This window comes from Polyodon spathula, chromosome 11 (genome assembly GCF_017654505.1).
Source record: "Polyodon spathula isolate WHYD16114869_AA chromosome 11, ASM1765450v1, whole genome shotgun sequence".
NCBI lineage: Eukaryota > Metazoa > Chordata > Actinopteri > Acipenseriformes > Polyodontidae > Polyodon > Polyodon spathula.
Genome location: NC_054544.1, coordinates 32,988,238 through 33,009,372, shown reverse-complemented (window position 1 = coordinate 33,009,372; position 21,135 = coordinate 32,988,238). Strand labels below are relative to the sequence as shown.

General features: G+C 35.2%; 2 protein-coding genes across 2 annotated transcripts; one reads left to right on the top strand and one right to left on the bottom strand.

Moving 5' to 3' along the window:
- Positions 1 to 9,553: 9,553 nt before the first annotated feature.
- On the top strand, positions 9,554 to 14,121 carry LOC121323462 (extracellular calcium-sensing receptor-like). The gene is made up of 6 exons (XM_041264550.1): positions 9,554 to 9,759; positions 10,386 to 10,671; positions 10,903 to 11,724; positions 11,993 to 12,220; positions 12,309 to 12,432; positions 13,205 to 14,121. The coding sequence occupies exons 1-6, from the start codon at positions 9,701 to 9,703 to the stop codon at positions 14,119 to 14,121; spliced, it is 2,436 nt and encodes an 811-aa protein (XP_041120484.1). The 5' UTR covers positions 9,554 to 9,700.
- A 1,178-nt stretch (positions 14,122 to 15,299) lies between these two features.
- Positions 15,300 to 20,026, bottom strand: LOC121322796 (extracellular calcium-sensing receptor-like). The gene is made up of 6 exons (XM_041263098.1): positions 19,794 to 20,026; positions 19,080 to 19,380; positions 17,933 to 18,754; positions 17,507 to 17,728; positions 16,556 to 16,679; positions 15,300 to 16,296 (listed from the first exon to the last, which is right to left on the bottom strand). Exons 1-6 carry the CDS (start codon positions 20,024 to 20,026, stop codon positions 15,383 to 15,385), a joined length of 2,616 nt encoding a protein of 871 aa, XP_041119032.1. The 3' UTR covers positions 15,300 to 15,382.
- Positions 20,027 to 21,135: the final 1,109 nt, after the last annotated feature.

The following is a 21,135-nucleotide window of genomic DNA, read 5'->3' as shown; positions in this document are numbered from 1 at the left end:
ACTGACTTGTCTTATTTACTGTTGATTTATTTATTTATGACTTGCCCTATTTGTACTGTGTTATCTTTGTTTTACACACTGGGATAGGTTGTTAATATAAGAATGCAGGACCTGTGCCTATAATCCCAATAGATATCTAACGCACTGCCTTGTATGTACAACATGAGATGCAGTCTCTTCATTTCCTGTTTCCAAAGTGTTTTATTATTCTTTCAAATGCTATTTAGTGTACAGTATAATTAATAGCAAAGTATAAAAAGTAGAATCAACTAACAAGTTAGAGATTTTCATTTAACCCTGCAGAAATGTTATTAAAAAATTATAATAATAAATCAAAATAAAAACAGGAAATATATGCTCATGAGCTTCTTCTCATTTTACTGAGGATCATGGGAAACACCTGATTATTGTAAATTCAATAAGGAATGCCAGCAGAATGTCTTTTGACACAGTAAGATGGAAGGGGGTCTTGAGTATAGCAGTATATACTTTTTTGTTTTTGTTTTACTATCTTATGTTACTATACAGTGAACATCTTTTTGTTTCTTGTTAAAATTATTTATTTAAAACAAAGTGAAGGATGCACACCCAGTTGTGTAAAACATAAAAATCCCTGAAATGAATTATTTTTTCTTTCCATTGTGAGCATCACATACTGACTGAATGGAAATGTTAAATTGTTAAAAGGAATCTAGTTAATTTCGATAAGAAGTGTTGATTTGGCTGATCGATTTACCAATAAAAGGTAAGTCCCACTCATTTGGATTTGACTTAAATATATATATAATATATATATATATATATATATATATATATATATATATATATATATATATATATATATATATATATAACACAACATAAATGTGCTTAGAATACCAATAGTCATATTTTACATTTGTCTGTATTGTTTTTTAATGTTTATAAATGTTGTAATGTTTATGAATGAATTGACACATTGAATTAGAAGAAGCACTTGTGAAGTTTCCTGGCAGTGTCTTTTACAGGCAACTGAATTAATGTGATGTTCATAGAACCTGAATGATCGTGCTCATCACAGAGTAGCACTGCGGATTTGTATTGTTCATTCTGCATCTCAGGTGTATTCTCTTAAACCATATTCATTAAAGCTGTAAGCCTGGGCTACCACATTAGCTTGAACATGCACATCAATGCAGCCAAACCTATATTAAAAAACAGAAAGAAATGCCACTAAGGTAAAGTCTGTACAATTTTAATTAAGAGCTGGATTGCTGTAAGCACTTTGTTTTGCTGCTTGACAAAGCAATATGAATTAACATGTTTCCTTCCTTTCACTCGCCTAAATTCGTACACCAATCCACAAATGTAAAAAATCAATAAATAAATCATAATGACCTGTACTAAAATGTATTGAAGATGGTGGTTACAAAGGAATTGTAAGTATAAACAAAAATATGCTGATATGTTATATCCATTAAAAATTGTAAATTTAAAACTCTTGACAAACCACACATTTATTTGTGATTTTCCATGCCAATGACATTAATACTCTGGATTCACTAATCGGATACATTAAAGCTATAGTACGTAAAGTGTTTGAAAAGCATGCTTGTTTTAGTTTCTTTTAAACCTTTAAAAAATTGACCAAAAATGTATTATTGGCACAATCTAAACACAATCTATTTTATTATCTCTTCTCTGGGAAAGTTATGCTTTAGACAATGTTAGATTTTTAACTTTTAAAAGGTAAGAGAGGGTCTGTGTAGCAGGTGAGTTGCATTCAGTTCAGTGAGACACTGATCCTTCAAAGAGCTCCAGGGAAGTCTCAAGAGGTTTCAGCAGATTAAGAACACGTTCTTGATTCCAAGCAGCCTCTAGTGGCTGATTTCTTAAATAGCATTCACACCATGTGAATCTTGTAGGTTGAACTGCTTGGCTAAAAAAATTGACAATGGATTTAATAATGGATAAGATCGCTTGGCCCCTGACATATGTGGAAGTGTCCAGTATTGAAGGTTTCAGTGATTTGGACCGCTAACACATACAGTATGTTACTTGACACAATGCATTGCACATATCTGCAGGCTTCATTCATTAGGACAATCCTCCTGCAACCTGAATTGTGCTCTCCAGTGGAAGTTTTCTGCAAGAACTGCCATTCCAAGAACACCAGGGTGGACTTTAAGAGTGTTGTGTGACATGATAAACAATAGTGGTGGATATGTCACTTTGTATTAATCTTTCACATGAAACCAGCAAGTGATAGCTGATAAGTTATGAATGTAGCATTAACAGTAACACCTACAGTCAGTTTCAAACATGTACTGAAAATCGTTGGGTATAATTAGGTTTTGGACCTTGTATAAACAAGGCCATAGCCAGCTATGAGGCACCAGAGGCACATGGCTTGGTTAAAATCATATTAATAATTATTTATTAAGGCCCTTTTACATATTGCTTTGCTGCAAATAAAAATGCATTTCATCCCTTTTGCATTTGAAGTAAGTGGGATACTTGAAGGTTTATGCCAGGCAGTGTGTGATTGACACTGGTAGTTGAGTTGAGGGTTGTGTCGAGTTCATTGGGCTGTGGTTTGCAAGGAGCCTCGCAGCTGGCCAATCACATTAATAAAATCAGCAGATCAAATCGACAGGTCAGCCGAAAAAGCCTGTGCTGCAACCATCAATGGTTATGATGTGCATACGCAGCTAAACTCTTCGTTTGTCACCCCGCTTAAGCTAATTTTATTTTATTCTTGGTATTTCGATAATGACATCTCTGTTAAAATGTGTTTGATAGATTAGTGTCTACAACAATTATTCTGCCATTGCTACATTTCCTAATTTCTTTTATATAGAATTTGAATGTTCCATAGAAAAAGTTAATTATTTGCACTGTACCAAACTACACAGGTCCTGCAAATTTAGAACCTCAGTTACTCCAAATTCTATAATAATGTCTTATTCAGAAAAAAAAAAAGACTGTTAACTAAAACATATAATAATGTACTCATATTTTTTTTTTCTTCTGTTAGAAAAGCTTTAGTGGGTTGAGCACGACCAAGTGCCTCTTTCATTTTTCATGGCTGGCTATGGCCCTGTTAAATATTGGCCCAGCATTAGATTGAGTTAGCACAGGGTATTTGTCTGCTGTGTGAGAGGTTGAGAACAATGATCAATGTTTTAGAATGAAGGGGATATACCAACTCCTGTTTTAAAACTAAACAAAGTCTAGGCCAAAAATGATGCACTAGCTGACCTTTTCCTTTCTAAAATTAATGTGACAAAAATATATATATATATATATTACGACTACACAAGTGGTGTCTGCTAATAACTAATAATGATGCTGCAGGGTTCCCACTATGTGCTAAGCTACAGAGAGTTTATTTGAACTACAAAACCACTATGTCTCCAGTGCACTTACAGTACACAGAACTCACCCATGCACCTCCACACCCTAATACTGAAGTGAAGACCTGTCCAAGCGCCTGATGGTAACGGTGCAAAGCCACACCAACAAAGGGTTTGTTTTATTATTGTGGAGCTCCCTCTTGAGGGTGTTCCCTCAAATTACAACAATGATTTTATTGGATGGCTTTTTAAAATGACTTTTTCTTTTTTCTTCCTGTAGCATTCTTATCTTGAGCATTTGAATCAGGTTTCTTAAATTTTAAGAAAATACAGTCTTACCATCCCAATGCAATTGTTGCATCTTAAATGTTGACTCCACAGTTATGGTTACATAAACCTTTGGGGCGATATTATCTACCTCACTAAACATAATGTGCCACCTAGCATGGCCCTATTTCTAGAGATGTTTTAATTAAGTATTCCAAAGTTAGTGCTCAAGTAATCTGTTAATCTTAATATTTGCTTGCAATATATGGCATGTCATTATTGTTTTATATCACACATTTGAGTGTACAGCTATGGCCAAAGGTTTTGCATTACCCCTATAAATTAACTAATAAAGTCTAACCTGCTAAATAATGTTACTTGAGCATATTTAATTACATACCGCTTTGTAGATTTCTTTATACTGACAAAAATTGGGAAATGTGACATTTAAAAATGTAACATGAAATACTGTAATACTATCATGGCTTCTGGTAGACTTCATTTTGTAGTTTCTTTGATTACATGATGTTAAATAAAAGATCTAAATTATGTTCATATATATATATATATATATATATATATATATATATATATATATATATATATATATATATATATATTTATTTATGTCTCAATTCTAAAATATGAGTAGGTGCAAAACCTCTAGCCATAGCTATACACCATGCTTAATAAAAAACTACTGAACCGCATATGGGTCAGGAGCAATAAGAAGCAATTAAAATAATCAAAGTAAATTAAAAAAGCAAATGTTTGGAGTAAAAGACTTTCTCAAGCCATCTATGACTTAAAAATGCTGACAAAATGATTTGCCATTTGGTAATAGTATCTATATTTTGCTGCTTGTCTTTTTTGTATTAGTCTTTGGGGTGATACATTATCTTCAGCTCTGATGGCTCTGTCACATCACAGGCACCTCTCTCCTCCACTCTGTCCCTGTAAATGAGTATCGTCATGTGACTGCATTGTGTGCTCTGGAGGGCTGACTACAGCTTGCGCTGTTAGAATACAGGCTGCAGTCTTGACAAACAGTTAAACTAAATGTTTTTTACTCCAAATCATTTGAAGAACATTTATAAAAAAATAAAAAATAAATAAAGGAGAAACAGAGATTCTAAAAACTAACAAAACAACTTTAAACTGACGGCCAGATTTTGAATATCTGCAGACACGCAAAGCAAAGTGCAGCATATTCAAATAATTCCTTCCTTATATCTATATACTAAGTACTGTACATATAAGCTAAGACACCCATGGAGACATTGTCACACAGGTTAGAAAATATATTTACAAGTATATTGGGAAAAACTTGATCTTTGGCCAATCACCTATTTTGAAAGTTCTTGTCATAAGACCGGACACAGTACAGACACTAGGATGATCTTGCCTGTGTAAGGTGATGGCTGCAGAATGTAGTTTATTATTCTAGTTTATTTCTGGTTTAGTAACTTTAATAATGTTTTGGAGTAAATAAATACATAAATAAATAAATAAATAAAAAATTATTTGACTATCTAGCCCTTTGGGTCTTTAGTACAGCTTGTTTGTGTATGTATTTATTTGAATTTTTATATAAAGACACAGAAATCATGTCTTTTACCATTAATTTTAAAATTGTCGCAAAAAATTTTGTAAAACATTGACTTACTGAATATTAAAGTTATGAATTATATATATATAATATATATATCTATATAGATATCATATATTATATATATATATATATATTGTATAAAAGTTATATTTTGTATAAATATGGAGTATTACGCTCTTTTTTTATTGAGGAAAATGTATTAAGAAATCGACTTGTATGTCCTGAGCAGCTGAACCCTTTTTTATATTTTTTTCAAATGCAACTCTGTGGAATAAATGACAGCTCTGATTCAATATGATGAAAACTGCAAGGAAGTCACATCATATTAAGATCCACAGCACAGAAGCCTGCAGGCTAAATTCTGTGCTTATTACCACTTTGTTTTAATTAACTCTGTGGCAGAGCATTATACATGCCTTGTGAGAAGTGCAATCAGCAGCACTTGCCCTTATTGACTTGTAATAAAACAGCTGAGCTTACATTGAAGAAATCTGAAGTTTGAATCCCTACGCAACCCTCCCATAACACAGTCTCAGGTGTCATTAGCAGGGCTGCATAGTGTTGCTTGTTTCAGAGCAGCAATTTTACTAGGAGGCAGCTGAGCTCCCCTGCAGGCTATGAATAAATTGGACTTTTTTCTCTGCAACAAGTTAAAGCAGCCCCCTCCTGTGAGTCTTTTCCATTGCTTGATTGGGTTTACCTGTTCAACTCTTTACGCCATCGCTAATGTAATGAAGAAAATTAAAATGGCTGCAGGCAGTTAAAGATTAAAAACAAATGGTGTGGATGTTCGTAATGAGCAGACAGGCACTCCAGCCAGGCTCCGAGAGAACTGGTAAACAACAGAGTCTTTGTCGATTCCCTCAGTAACTTCCTTGAGCTTTTTAATTAAGTACCTTGTTATAAGGACAAATAATGAATACAGTGTTTTCTTTTAACTCTTTAATGTCTGTCTGACCAAAAAAAAAAAAAAAAAAAAATGCAAATTATCTTTCTATCTATATACACACTATATATATAAAAATATTTTATGAAAGCAGAACATGGTATAGTAATTGATATGCTAGAATGTATTTAACAGCTAATGGGGTCAGACTTTAAAATAAGTGCCTGTTTATGAAAAATGAAAAGTGGATTTCTTGTATTCAGAATTTGCCATGACCAGAAGTTTCATATGAATTTAACTGGGATTGTAGTATTATTTCATTCCAGTAGATGTTTGATAAGACATTATTTAGATCAGCCACATTTTACATACATTGGATAGACCTCACTGCACTATTAGAAATGTTGCTATTGTCTCAGCTTTCTCAGAGTTTCCAGTAGATGATACTGTATATTACAGTACAGTGTATATCAGATAGGGCCCATCCTCCACTCCATCTATCTCAGTGCTGCTCTGTGTCTCAACATACAAGTGTCGGTTGTACTACTGCACTGGATAGATAGTTGTATTAAGAACTGGGGAGTACTGATCCCTTTAGAACTACAATGTCAAATTCATTGAGCACTATGGCCAAGGTATCTGCATTCTCTATGCATGTAGTGTGGAGTCTTTATTTTATATATGCTTTAGGCATTACGGGGGGGGTTATACTGCTAAGGCCTAGTTTTGCTTCAATGTGATAAGCATATTCATAGAGCTGGGCTTAAGAAATTGAGTACATCTGCAGCCACGCACAGCAAAGTGCAGTATATTAAAATGATGCCTTCAGACCTTCCTTATATCTTCATACTAAGTACTGTATCTGTAAGCTAAGCTAAGCCAGCCATGGATGCATTGTCACACAGGCTAAAAAATGCCAGAATGCAGTTATTTGGAGTAAAAAAAAAACTCATCAGAGGTACATTCTATATCTCTAATGCTGCTGAAATCCCAATTGATATTTGAAGAGAAGAAATAACAAGTGATCTTAAGGGGTAAACAAGACAAATGCTTTTGTATTATCAGAAGCAGTTCAGGTAATTGAATGAGAGATTTTACTCCATCCTTTTTGAGATCCCAGTGTTGCTTAAGAGAACAGTAATCTATAAAATATATTGCACACCTTTTTTACTAATTGTATGAGAATTTCAGTCTGTTATGTGTCCATTATAAATAACTGTAAATTATAGAAAACGACTGATATGTAAGTGAGTTCAGAGTGTTTCTCATCAACTCCAACTTCTGTTATACAGGTTCTCACCAGAATCAACATATCTTTCTAAGCATTGAAACTTCAGAGAAAACAGAATATATGAGGTAATCCCCCTACATCGCCCTTGCCTTATTAGTCAGCTAATGACAAACATACATTTCCAGTATTTGAATATGTGCTTAAACATAATTCTACTAAACAATTCATTTATACAGTGGACTGCTGCAATGCACAAATGTTTATATCCGAAAATCTAAATCAGAAATGTAATCATTTTCGGTTGACAAAATTTCTTTAAGGTGTGAGCACTTGTATGACAAAGGTTTCCAGTGCAAATGTCCAACATTAAAAAAGATCCAGGAATATCAACATAAATTCAACATGATTATTTTCCAAATGACTAAATCAAGTAAAATAATCTAGACCAGTAAATAAAATAAAATGCCACTTAAATTCACTGTGACTGTCAAAAAACATAAATATCTATACAAAAATGACCTACTAGTAAATAAGGAATGTTGTTGGTAATCTCTCATCTCTGCCATAAGAATCCTAGAACACAAGATTGTGGTCAGTAACCACTGTATAATTTAAATAATCTGCTGCTAATGCTTCTAGTTTTGAATTATAAAACTTAATTATTTTAATGGAAATATTTTGTCATTATATATTATACTCTATATTATAAAAAGTATTTTGCAATGCAGTTCCTTTCTATACAAGGTATCAGTTAACAAATCTATAAGGAAATATTTCAGTGTTTGTGAATGGTATGTGAAAATATATATATAGAAATACAAAGCTTGATCTACAAGACATTAAAGTGCATAATCATTTTCTATTTTACAATGTTAGTTTGGTGCTGTCTCATTATCCTGATTTTTTTTTATATACAAGTGTTGTATAAAGTGCCACAGTGGTCTTGTTATCTACTCCTTCAATACAAGAGACATGCTACAGATGTCTCTTATCTATCTGTAACAGATGTAATCTACAGTATCAGTCTATCTCGTTTCAGTAGTGGCTTTATTTCTATTTCTTTTGGAATTTGGTTTACTGGATGATAGCACAGCTCTACGCTCTACTCCCAGTTGGTACATGCAGTCACATTAGCAGGTAAGAACTGTAGCCTCAAGCACGAAAAAACAAACAGTTGTTGCAGTGTGAAGCTCTCGCTTGCCAACTGCCTTAAGCAGTCTCATAATGAACTGTTCCTAAACATTAGCACAGAAGATATAATACAAAACGGTCCTTAATTAGTCATTAAACTGCTGTTTTAATTGCATTCGAATCCCAGCGCAAGCAGACTTGAGAACACAGCAGATCCACCTTAAGACACTGGCGTAGAAGACTATAGGTTACTTACTGCACTGTATAATGATAATAATCATGCAGTGATCTTCCTGATAACATTAAAGCTTACAAGCAAAGCCAATAATTCAAGTATGCTACAGTTAGATAAAGGCCCTTCGCTGTGTGCTAATGCATTCAATGAATCCAAAAACTAAATTAATTATTAAAAAAAACTTCCAGAGCTCAGTGTGCTGAGACACATCTTTATTTCTATATTAGAAGCAGTTTCATTCAACAGGAATTAGCCTTATTAATTAATGTTTACACATTCAAATATTCAAAGCTTTTTAATGCAAAGAGTAATTTGAGATACTGCTTTCTGAAACAACCACTAAAACATAAAAATAAAAAAAATAAAAGTTCAAATCCCGCACCTACCAACACGTTCAATTGTTCAGTATGTTCCAGTATTCAAATTGATTACCTCTAGATCAGGTCTAAATATTATATATATATATATATATATATATATATATATATATATATATATATTATATATATATATATATATATATAGACAGAGCAAACGAAATAGCTCATTTATAAGATTCGTGCAGCATACACGTAAGTTTAGTGTGAGATCTCGTTCTGAAACACTGCATGCTATAATGCACAGAAAAAAAACAGTGAGTGAGGGTGAACAACTTGTTTATTATCTGTCACTAATATAAAAATAAGCTAAATCTTATTTGCTTCCAATAACATTCTCAGTGGAACAATTACTTCCAAGTCTCTTGAGGTTACATGCTGAAAAAAAAAAGCCCTTTACTGATCGAAGTGTGTCTAATTTATAAAGGACCTCGCTGTTAGATCCTAGTTTTATTCCTATAGCCTCTAAAATGAGTCTCTATTCTGCTGTGTGTTTGTTATCTTGTTTATTTTCTCCAGTCACTCTAAAGCTGGATGCAGTGTGCAAACTTGCAGGAGCCTTTGGTTTGCCTGCAGCTGTTAAAGAAGGGGATGTTATTCTGGGGGGACTGTTCTCAGTTCATGATATGGTGCTGGAGCCAGACCTGTCTTTCATCTCTAAACCTGATTCCACACGATGTTCGGGGTAAGATTCAAATAGATGAAATAACCTTTGTGTAACCTTTGTGATTGTGTTGCCTGTTCAGGATTACCTCTTAGCTTATATGGCCGGTGTCAGGGAGTTATACAATATGCTTATACAAAGTTTGCAGTGGTGCATTTATAAAAGTTTGCTAGGTAAATTGTGTAAGGTTAGTTTCTCCATGCTTTTCCCATGGTTATAATATGCAATTACCATAGTTTATCACAGTTTTCCATGCTTTATAATATGCTCGACCACATATCTCTTTACAATGTTTACCTATGCATTACCATGCTCTCACTATCCTTTATTACACTGCCATGCTTTTACTATGTGAAACCTTTGTAGGGTAGTGATATGTTTTGGTATTATTTGATGCTGGCTATTTATATATGTTACTAACAAACTCTAGAAACACCTTGAATCACTAAGTCTTAATGACTATATATATATATATATATATATATATATATATATATATCTATATATATATATATATATCATATATATATATATATTGCACGTGCAAGAAGAAAAATGTACAAATGTTTTGTTTGTTTTTTTCTGTATCGGTATCAGTAGTTAAAAAGTAGTCGTGAAACCATGAGTAATTTGATGTGTGTTTTTAGATTGAATTTTCGGACCTTTAGATGGATGCAAACTATGATTTTCACAATTGAAGAAATAAATAAGAATGAGCAGCTCCTGCCAGACATAAAACTGGGTTATAAGATCTATGACTCCTGTAACACCCATTTCCATGCACTGAGAGCTGTGGTCACTCTGGTGAATGGGCAGGAGGAGACAGCCACTGACTCCAGCTGTACTCCTTCTGTACCGGCTGTCATTGGAGACGGAGGGTCTACGTTATCTATTGTGGTAGCCCGATTGCTCGGGGTTTTCAAAGTGCCACAGGTAACCATTCTTCCATCCTTGTGTTTGTTCTACTGTGCCTATCCTTACTCACTAATATCATATCATTGATGTTTAATAAAGAATTATTTGTTACCTGTTGCAACTATCATTTCTATATTGAAAAGTCACAGTCCAGACTGCATTGTGTTTATGAACAAAATAATGTGTGTCACTATTAAAGTGTAGTAATGATTATATTGCCTATTTCTGTTCTGTTTATTTTATTTTCAGATCAGCTACTTTTCCAGCTGTGCATGTCTGAGTAACAAGGAGGAATATCCTGCATTTCTGAGGACGATACCAAGTGATTTTTTTCAAGTTAGTGCATTAGCCCAACTTGTGAAACACTTCGGATGGACCTGGATTGGCACGGTCGCAGGGAGTGGTGACTATGGACGATTAGGAGTCCAAATATTGAATGAACAAATCAGACAGCTTGGGGCTTGCATTGCCTTTACTGAAAGCATTCCTAAAAATCATGCTCCAGGAAAGATTTCACAAATAGTGAAGATCATTAAAGCCTCCAGCGCAAAGGTGGTGGTAGTGTTTTCTGTAGAACAAGATGCACAGGCTGTGTTTCAAGAAGTTTTGCGTCAGAACCTGACAGGGATTCAGTGGATAGCGAGTGAAGCCTGGGTTACTGCTGCCTTGCTTTCCTCCCCAGAATACCTTCAAATCCTTGGTGGGTCTGTAGGGTTTGCAATACGCAGGGCAGATATACCAGGACTTAAAAAATTTCTTCTCAAGCTGAATCCGTCATCTGCCAATGAAAACCCTTTCGTCCTGGAGTTTTGGGAGAAAAACTTTGGCTGCTCTTTTCAAAAGAGAGATAATGACACGAATGAGAGCAAGCCATTGTGTACTGGACATGAAGATTTAGCTGCCAGAGAGAACATATACTCTGATGTGACCCAGTTAAGAGTATCATATAATGTCTACAAATCAGTATATGCACTTGCCCATTCTCTCCATAACATGAGAGCTTGTGAAAATGGCAAGGGTCCATTTGCAAATGCAACCTGCCCAAACATTTCAAGCATTGAACCTTGGCAGGTATGGAAATGTTCAATACCAACAAAGCTACAAAAAATTAAAAAAAATAAAAAAACAACTGTAACATCCTCTGTATGCAACAATTTTGCTGTCTAACTTGCTTTTCTTACACTATGCTTTGCCTCTGTCTGTTCCTTGCCTTTACATTTACTATGCTGTATTACACTGCTGTGCCTCTGTAGTGGTATGCTGTAGAACACTTTTAGTTAGTAAACTACTGTTAAGCATTACTGTATATTAGATACTACACCTTCTTATTCCTTCAAAGCTTCTGCACTACCTAAAGAATGTACAGTTTACTAACGCATTGGGAGAGGAGACCAGCTTTGATGAGAATGGAGATCCAATGCCAGTCTATGATCTGGTCAACTGGCAGGAAGCAAATGACGGCTCAATTAAGTTTGTCACAGTGGGCAAGTTTGACAGTATTTTGAATCAGAACCCAAAGCTGAAAATTGATGAAGAAACAATCATATGGAATGGCCAAAAGAGACAAGTAAGATCGCATTGCATTGTGTGTACACCCTTAAAACACATAGGCTTCTCAGCTAATTAAAACAGGTTGCATTTTCACCCTCTGCCAGGTCCCGATGTCAGTGTGCAGTGAAAGCTGCCCCCCAGGTACCAGAAAGGGCATCAAGCCAGGCTTCCCTATTTGCTGCTTTGACTGTATACTCTGTGCAGATGGGGAGATTAGCAATCAGACTGGTAAGATGAGCAAAATGAATATACTAACGTATTTAATGAACTCCAATTAACTTGCATTTTGAATGGAAGGAGAAAATATATGTTAACTGAGAAACACCATTACAAAAACAAAACAACAATAGCAGTTAATTAAATATCAAGTGGACAATCTATTATATACCAAACTGTCTTATTTGCCTTAATGCTTTTAAGATCGACATATAATCACTTTTATGGTGCACCTTTACATTGTGTGTGGTAGTAAAAGTATAATAATGAAATTACAATTGTAGTTTGTAACTCATTGATAGCAAGGGTTTTGTAGAAAGACTAGAGGAAGCTGCCTTGTAACTTATTATGAAAAAAAAGCAGTTCGGTAACAGCTCAACTTATCTCAGACCCTGCAGCGAGGATTGATTCCTTTGTTGATTACAATACTTCACCTGGGAGAATAAAAAGCAATTGAGACAAACTTTTGAAAGGTGTCTTTGGGGGCTTTATTAATGCTAGTAACAGACTGCATTTCCAAGAGATTGAAGGGGTACAAACAGGCAGGGCATTGCCTTGCTATGCTTTAGAGTATATTTACAGCCATTTAGAAAACTTGTTCAAACCATTTACAGATATATAATAGCATGTGAATTTATGCATGTGAATTTAAATGTAGTTTTATGTATTCGGTGGCAGGTTTGGGTAAGGTTTGGCAGGTTTAGCCAAAATTTGGGTTAATTAGGGTATGTGAAACTAGTCTGTAATTACACTTTCTTTTCTTTTTTTTTTTTTCCTATTACAGATTCGATAACATGCATTAAATGCCTGCCAGAATTTTGGTCCAACATAAAGAGGGATGAATGCATTCCTAAGGAAGTGGAGTACCTCTCCTTTGCAGATACCATGGGCATCACTTTGATGTCAGTGTCGTTACTAGGATCTTTCCTCACCATTGCCATTGCAGCAGTTTTTGCATATTACAGAAACACACCCATTGTAAAGGCCAATAACTCAGAGCTCAGCTTCCTCATTTTAGTTTCCTTGGTGCTGTGTTTTCTCTGCTCACTTGCCTTCATAGGACAGCCCACTACATGGTCTTGCATGCTGCGCCACACTGTTTTCGGTATTGCGTTTGTTCTTTGCATTTCATGCCTTCTGGGGAAAACCATAGTTGTGCTGTTTGCATTCAAAGCCAATCATCCAGGCAGTAACATGATGAAATGGTTTGGCCCTACCCAGCAGAGAGCAGTCATCTTTCTATGTACTTTAATTCAAGTACTGATTTGCACTGTGTGGTTAGTAATATCACCATCCTCCCCAGTGAAAACCATGAACTTTCAAAGTTCAAAGATCATTCTGGAATGTGATGTGGGATCTGTGATGGCCTTCTCTCTTGTTCTCGGGTATATAGGTTTCCTGTCTTGTTTGTGCTTTTTGCTGGCGTTCTTAGCACGGAAACTACCCGACAACTTTAATGAAGCCAAATTCATCACGTTTAGCATGCTGATTTTCTTCGCCGTGTGGATCACATTCATCCCTGCCTATGTGAGTAGCCCTGGAAAGTATACTGTGGCAGTTGAAATCTTTGCCATTTTGTCTTCCAGCTTTGGGCTTCTGGTCTGTTTATTTTTCCCCAAATGTTATATTATTTTAATGAAACCAGAAAAAAATACCAAGAAGCACCTTATGGGGAAAACAGCATCAGAAAAGCGAATTTAAACCTTTTAGTATGTTTTCATTTTGGATCATATAACATATCTTACCTATAAAAACAAAGATTTATATCAGTTACACTACTTTCAGTTGCAGGTTTAAATGAATGGAATGACTGTGTGATTGTATTTGTATAATTAGAGTTCCTGTATCGGTACTGGGGTTGACCTTCATGTAGGTAGGGGAAAGGAAGCAAGTGAGAGGGAGAAATGTGGGTGAGGCAGGTAACCAAGTAAAGCATCTGCATTACCTCATTCTGCTCTGTACACCATTTGATACCATGTAAAGTGAACTGTATTATAATAATGCCTTTTAGTAGGATACAAACACTGATCTGTAATAGGATTAAAATGTGGTGTTGTTCTCCAAGGGAATTTTTTTTTTTTTTTTAAGAAAGATTAAGTGAGATTGTATTGAGTGGATTTATGAACATTCTTCTATCTCAGGAAATAAAGCAGGAGCTGGATTTTTCACTTCACCTAAATCTGCATTTCACAACTATAGATAAGTGATTATGTTTGTACAATACAGACTTTACTCTTGCCTTATCATTGCCACACAGTGGAAAACAGTGTCATAATACTAACTAAAATACTGCATAGATCACAGTGAAAAGAGCAGATCAAAACAGATATATGTGTGTCAATTTTGGCTTGTATTTTATTTCGTTCACTACTCTACTCTATTCTCGTTTAAAGTTATTGTACATGTCGTTAAATTAAAAAGCAAATGTAATTAAATTCACAAAAAAAAACTCCATTGTGTACTGCAGTGTTTATTCCAGGATGCCCCCCTGAATGAAGTGAGTGAATGTTTCAGATTTTTTAACCAGTATGGAATTGCATGCATTGTAAGATCATGTTACCACATTGAATAAACAACCATTCTAGCACAGTCACTGCATTTCATTGGAAAGATGCTGGTTGTGTCATTTAGAAATGTCTTACAGTACGGTACTTCTCCTGCAGCATTTGAATAAGTGAAGCACCACACAATCATGGATGAAAAGCATTGGGGCAGCCTGAAACATATATCAACCATTTACTTTAAAGATGCACTCTATAAATAAATAGTAAACAGTTCTACTGTGTGAGGAAAGAAACATAGACAGTTTGTGTTGAAATCAATAAATGTCTTTATTACAAGCAACAATACAGTAATATATGTCTATATACTTGTTCTTTAAGGAAAGTGTATGAATTATAATTGATACAGATAAAATAAAAACAACACACCACTGTACCAAGATCTCTTGGTTTTCACATCCCTACTTAGTATTTTGATTGCCTCTACCCATCAAATGCTTCTTAGTATTTTTTTCAGGTTTTAACAAGATGATATAACATTTGGGTGCAAATATGCACAAAAGCAGTCCGAACGCAGATGCTAGAATAGCAAAGACTTCAACTGCTACTGTGTACTTTCCTGGAGTGCTTACATAAGCTGGGATAAATGTGATCCAGACTGCAAAAAATATAAGCATGCTAAAAGTAATAAACTTCGCTTCATTGAAATTGTCTGGTAATTTCCTAGCTAAAAATGCCATAACAAAGCACATACAAGCTAAGAATCCAATGTATCCCAACACACACCAGAACCCAAGGACAGACCCAACTGCACATTCCAGGATTATCTTGCCACTTTGGTACCTGGTGTTTTGTACAGTGTATGGAGGGCTGGTCGTTAGCCATATGATGCAAATTACAATTTGTACTGCTGTGCAGACGAAAACACTTGCTCTTTGCTGGATGGGTCCAAACCATTTCATGACATTACTGCCAGGGAGGGTTGCCCTGAAAGCTATAAGAACAACCACGGTCTTTCCAAGAATGCAAGAGATACATAAAGCAAAACTGATTCCAAACACTGTGTGGCGGGTCATGCAAGACCCGTTTGTTGGTTCACCAATAAATGCGAGAGCACACAGGAAGCACAGAGCAAGGAAAAGCAACAGAAGAAAACTGAGTTCCATATTGTTTGCACGGACTATAGGGGTATTTCTAAAGACCAGGAACACCCCCGCAATGGCAGTGGTAACACAGGCTCCAAATATTGAAACCACAGTGAGCGTTATTCCCATTACATCAAGGTAGGACAAGAACTCTACATTTTTGGGGAGGCATCTGTCTCTTGATTCATTGGGCCAGTCCTCCACTGCACATGTAATGCAGTTTATAGAATCTGTAGAAGAAAAGGTGCATTTAACCATATGGTACTGTATGTTACCTCCTATGTTTCTGATTTCTGGTATTATCTATTTAGGCTCTTTAAAGGCAATATACATATTTAGTTTAGAAACTACGGTTGTAGTTATAGGTACTGTACACAGACAATCTACTGCTATAGATTGGATTACAAGAAGCAAGGTTTTAGGAGGGGTGGTTTTACTTTGTCGTCCACAAACTATTAATGACACAGGCAATTTATTTACACACATTACCTGTTTGATTGCTAATCTCCCCATCAGCACATGGTATACAATCAAAGCAACAAGCAGGCTCTCCCTTTCTAGGAGCCTTTCTTGAACCCGGAGAACAACTTTCACTGCACACAGATTTTGGGACCTGTGAAAAAGAAAAGAAAAAGAAAATACTCAATATTCTTGCATAAGCATTTTACAAATGTACACATTAGCGTCTAAAGAAAAGCTTTCTGAAAAAGAAGCAAAACATAGTAGCTGCATTGGAAACCTGAGAATGAAGGAACAATTACTGATAGACAACCCTGATAAAGACATAGAGTTAATTAATACACATTAAACATATTTTTCTATAAACCGCTAGTTTGTATTTGAAATAAAACGTTTTAAGAAATGACTAACCTTTTCTTTGCTATGAAATTTGACCAGTAGAATGCAATTGTGTGCTTCTCTCTCTTGTATGCATATACACTTGTGAAGACAGTGTCCTAAAGATCAATAATATACTGTAAGGGTATGTGTGTGTGGGTGTGTGTTGTCCTGTCACATAAATGGATGAAACCGCTAAATTCATCAGAATGAAAATTATAAATAAAGAAAACAGTTACATGAAAAAATATATTTATTATATGTTCAAGACTATTTTCTCAAGTATTTGTAATATTTCATACATGAAAGGGTTAAATCAATGTGTTCCTTCCATATGATTTTCCAACAAGAAAATAATTGCTGGCGACATGCCGATGCGAAAGCGAATTGAAACACAGATGCATTTTCTTTTTAAACCCCAAATCTACAAGGTGGATTGTCTCTCCTTGAACCGGTATTTGAAAATAGCATTCTAATCTCAACAGCCAATGGAAACCATAAAATCAGTACTGTGGCCCCTGCTGCATTTCCTAACAATCAATACATGTCTGAAACGTGGACTAAAACCCTACAGTTCTTAATATCACGAGAAAGAGGACTAACCTGCTGACGTCCATGCCAAAGAATGAGCGAATCGTCGATAACCAGTTCGTTTTCGTTGCCCAAAGATGCGTCATAATGGCCAACTTTCACAAACTGAACCGAACCATCAGAACCTGCATGCCAGTTCACGAGATCATATGATGCAATTGGATCTCCGTTTTCATCAAAGCTCACTTCCTCTCCCAATATAGTAAAGCTCACGCCTTTCATGTAATGCAAAAGCTTCAAGAAACGCAAGCAGTAATAATCATCATTGATACACAATCACCTACCGTGTATATCATAGCTTAAAAATCTCACATTACGTACAGACGCGCGTCAATACAATGCAATGAAAAACAGTAAACCATTCTATAGATTATGTAGATGTGTGTGGTACGCTAACTTGTTTGGATATCATTTTATATGTTTTATTCAGTCACCTACCTGCCATGGAACTACGTTTTGCAAATCTCCACACATCTTGTTCGGGAAGGGACCGTTGCCGTTTACGCATGAGCCAATGCTGTGAAGTGCATGGGCAATAAGATAAACTGCCTTGTAAACATTATAGGTGACTCTTAGTTGAGAGACATCTACATATGTATCGTTTACTTTCTCTAGACTCTCGAATCCAGTGCACGGATTTCTTGACGATAACGGGTGAATATTTAATGAACCATTCAAGTTGCAGTCAAAAATCTCTTCCCACAATTCTGCCGTTAAGGGAAAATTATATGCGTCTTGTACTCGCAGTCTCGCCAGAAATTCTTTAAGACCAGGGATTTCTGCCTTGCGGATTGCAAATCCAATACTCCCAATTAACATGTCCTGGTATTCTGTCCATAGTGCAGTTGCTGTTGACCAGGCTTCACTTGTTATCCACTGTATGTCTGTAATATTCTGGCGCTTAAGTTCGTTTAATATAGGTATGAGTTCGCCTTCACCCACAAAACCCAGAATTACTTTGGCAGAAGATCTTTTTATGACGTCAACCACCTCGAGAATGTCTTCCTCGGTGAATTCACGATTATAGAGTTTGGTATAGGCAAGGCAGACATTTAGTCTGCTAGCTTCTTCAGCAAAAAGCTGTAGTGCAAAGCGGGCGTAATCGGTGTTTGTACCAATTGACCCAACCCAGTTCCATTTGAAATGCTTTACGAGTTTAACTATTGCCTTTATCTGGAAGTTATCACTTGGAATAGTTCTCATGAATGTCGGAAACTCACTTTTATCACTTAGACAACTGCAGGAAGAAAAATAACTGACCTGTAAAGATAGCAAATACGATGAGATAAGCGAAGCAATATCAGGAGTATTCAGTCGAGTAAAGTCATAATGATATTTTAAAAATGATTGCCAATGATAAAAACAAAACAAAAACCTAATAATAATAATAATGTAATGTCGATTTAAAAATACCAATTAATATAACATTTTACCGATTGCAAAATGTATTTAGTAACAATCGTTATTCTAGCAGAACAAGAAAAACAAACAAACAAAAAACAAAAAAAAACAAAAACAAAAACAAAAAACAACAAAAAAAAAAATTGTGACAATGTTGACTATATCACAATACGTAACATCTTACCAAAGGGACCCTAAAGACTCCTATGGCTCTCAGGACAGCTGCAGATCTAGCTGATCCAGCATCTCCAATGATGACTGGGGAGGCGAGGCGCCCCACTCCAGCACAGCTGTAATTATTACTGGCTACTTCATCTTGTCCATTAACGAGAATAAGGGTACTTTTCAGAGCAGTAGCAGTATGGTCACAGCTGTCCATAATTCTGTAACCTAGAGTTATATTTGGAAGAAGGTCTTGTCTTTTGTTTATCTCCTTTATGGCAAAAATCATTCCTTGCACCCAGCGAAATGCCCGTCTGCTGAAACTAGTACATTATTATTATTATTATTATTATTATTATTATTATTATTATTATTATTATTATTATTATTATTATTATTAGTAGTTAGTAGTAGTAGTAGTAGTCGTAGTAGTAATAATCATATGTACACTCACATAAAAAAGGGTTCTTAAATGGTTCTTTGGATGTTGTCAAGGTTCTTTGAAGAACCAAAAAAAGGTTCCCCTATGACATCGGTGCAAAGAACCTTTAATGGTTCTAGATAGAACCTTTTTTTCTAAGAGTGTAAGAATACTACTACAATATTTAAATTGCAATTTAATATCCAGTATTGCAAACTCCACAACTGAATCACGCATAAACAGTCAAATGTGGTTTAATGATGTTACTGTAATAAATATTCTGTTTGCAAATCGGTAAATAATGTGTTTACTTACTCAGTGCACGTAGATGGCTTGGGTTCAGTCTCAAACGAAGAAAAATCAGAAATTACTCTGAAGTGGATAGGAAACAATCCACCCAGAACTATATCTCCATCCTCAAAGAGGCTGGCGGTGTCAAACTTTCCTTGAAGCGTACAGGTTGAGTACTGGTCCGTTCCAATGCTGTGTAGCTCGTTCAGGGAAAGAGTTAGCAGTACTAATATCAGGTATGCACACAAGTGTGCCATATTTCAATCAAATTGCACGAAAGCAGATTTCCGTCTAATTTATAGGTCAGGGCAAATCATTTACAGTAGATCAATTAATTATATACTGGAGGGTAAGTGAAAAACACTTCCCACTGGGAATATAGTGTCAATTGATGTGTGTGTGTTCATTTATATATATATATATATATATATATATATATATATATATATATATATATATATATATATATATATATATATAAGTAATATACACATCTCATAGTTTTCATATAACTACTGTCCTGAGAGAACGTTCAAAAGTTCGTTTTTGCTATGACCTTGTCCAGGGTGTTGAATTCTGTGTACTTCGGAGCTGCAGCCACGGACACGTTTACATGGGTTCCAGTTTCACAAGCTGTAGTTTTATATACATGCTGCAAACTTTTCACAGAAGCCAATACTTGGAGAATCTTGTTAATATAACATATCCATGTCAACTAATTACCGTTGTTGTAAGATAATACCTAACTTTAAGTTATTTATTTAAGAAACATAACCTTGGTCTTAATCGTTAACCTAATCTTTATGACCGGTTTCACCTAGTAATAGAAAATAAATAAATAATAATAAAAAAAAACAAACAGGTAATTACATACTGATACAATAATTGTTACTGGGTTAATAGAAAGTACGACCACACAGTATTTGAGGCATACATTACATAGTATAATTATTTAACATGACAAGAAACTTTACAGTTGTGATATCTGGAAAAAGGGTAAGCGACAACTGGGAATTTCGTCCCATGACCAGGCATTCTGAGGGGCCTGGACTGTCCGATTGTTTTATTTTACGAACATTTCTGTGAGCTGCATTGTGTGTTTATATACACGTGTTGACCTATTTGTCTTCATAAATATATAGACGGTAATACGCTATTTATTTAGGAATTTAGCCAATGTAGTCCACCATTACAGTATGCTAAAACAAATAATGGTTTGTGGTTAAAATAAATAAATGGAAACTAACAAATGCAGTATGAGTCTATGTAATGCGTGGTATATAGCATATCATTTCACAAGTAGTGATCTCCATTAAGCAAACACGAGCAGTGGCGAGGTTTTTTTTTTTTCTTCTGTATTTTTATG

What these genes read in the sequence shown, in the direction of transcription:
- LOC121323462 (XM_041264550.1), top strand. Translation starts at nt 9,701, where the DNA reads ATGGTGCTGGAGCCAGACCTGTCTTTCATCTCTAAACCTGATTCCACA. An exon ending in GATTCCACACGATGTTCGGG is followed by an intron (nt 9,760 to 10,385) that starts GTAAGATTCAAA and finishes GTGTGTTTTTAG; the next exon opens with ATTGAATTTTCGGACCTTTA. An exon ending in CAAGCATTGAACCTTGGCAG is followed by an intron (nt 11,725 to 11,992) that starts GTATGGAAATGT and finishes ATTCCTTCAAAG; the next exon opens with CTTCTGCACTACCTAAAGAA.
- LOC121322796 (XM_041263098.1), bottom strand. Translation starts at nt 20,026, where the DNA reads ATGGCACACTTGTGTGCATACCTGATATTAGTACTGCTAACTCTTTCC. An exon ending in GAGTCTTTAGGGTCCCTTTG is followed by an intron (nt 18,755 to 19,079) that starts GTAAGATGTTAC and finishes CTATCTTTACAG; the next exon opens with GTCAGTTATTTTTCTTCCTG. An exon ending in TTTGGCATGGACGTCAGCAG is followed by an intron (nt 16,680 to 17,506) that starts GTTAGTCCTCTT and finishes TCTTTTTCACAG; the next exon opens with GTCCCAAAATCTGTGTGCAG.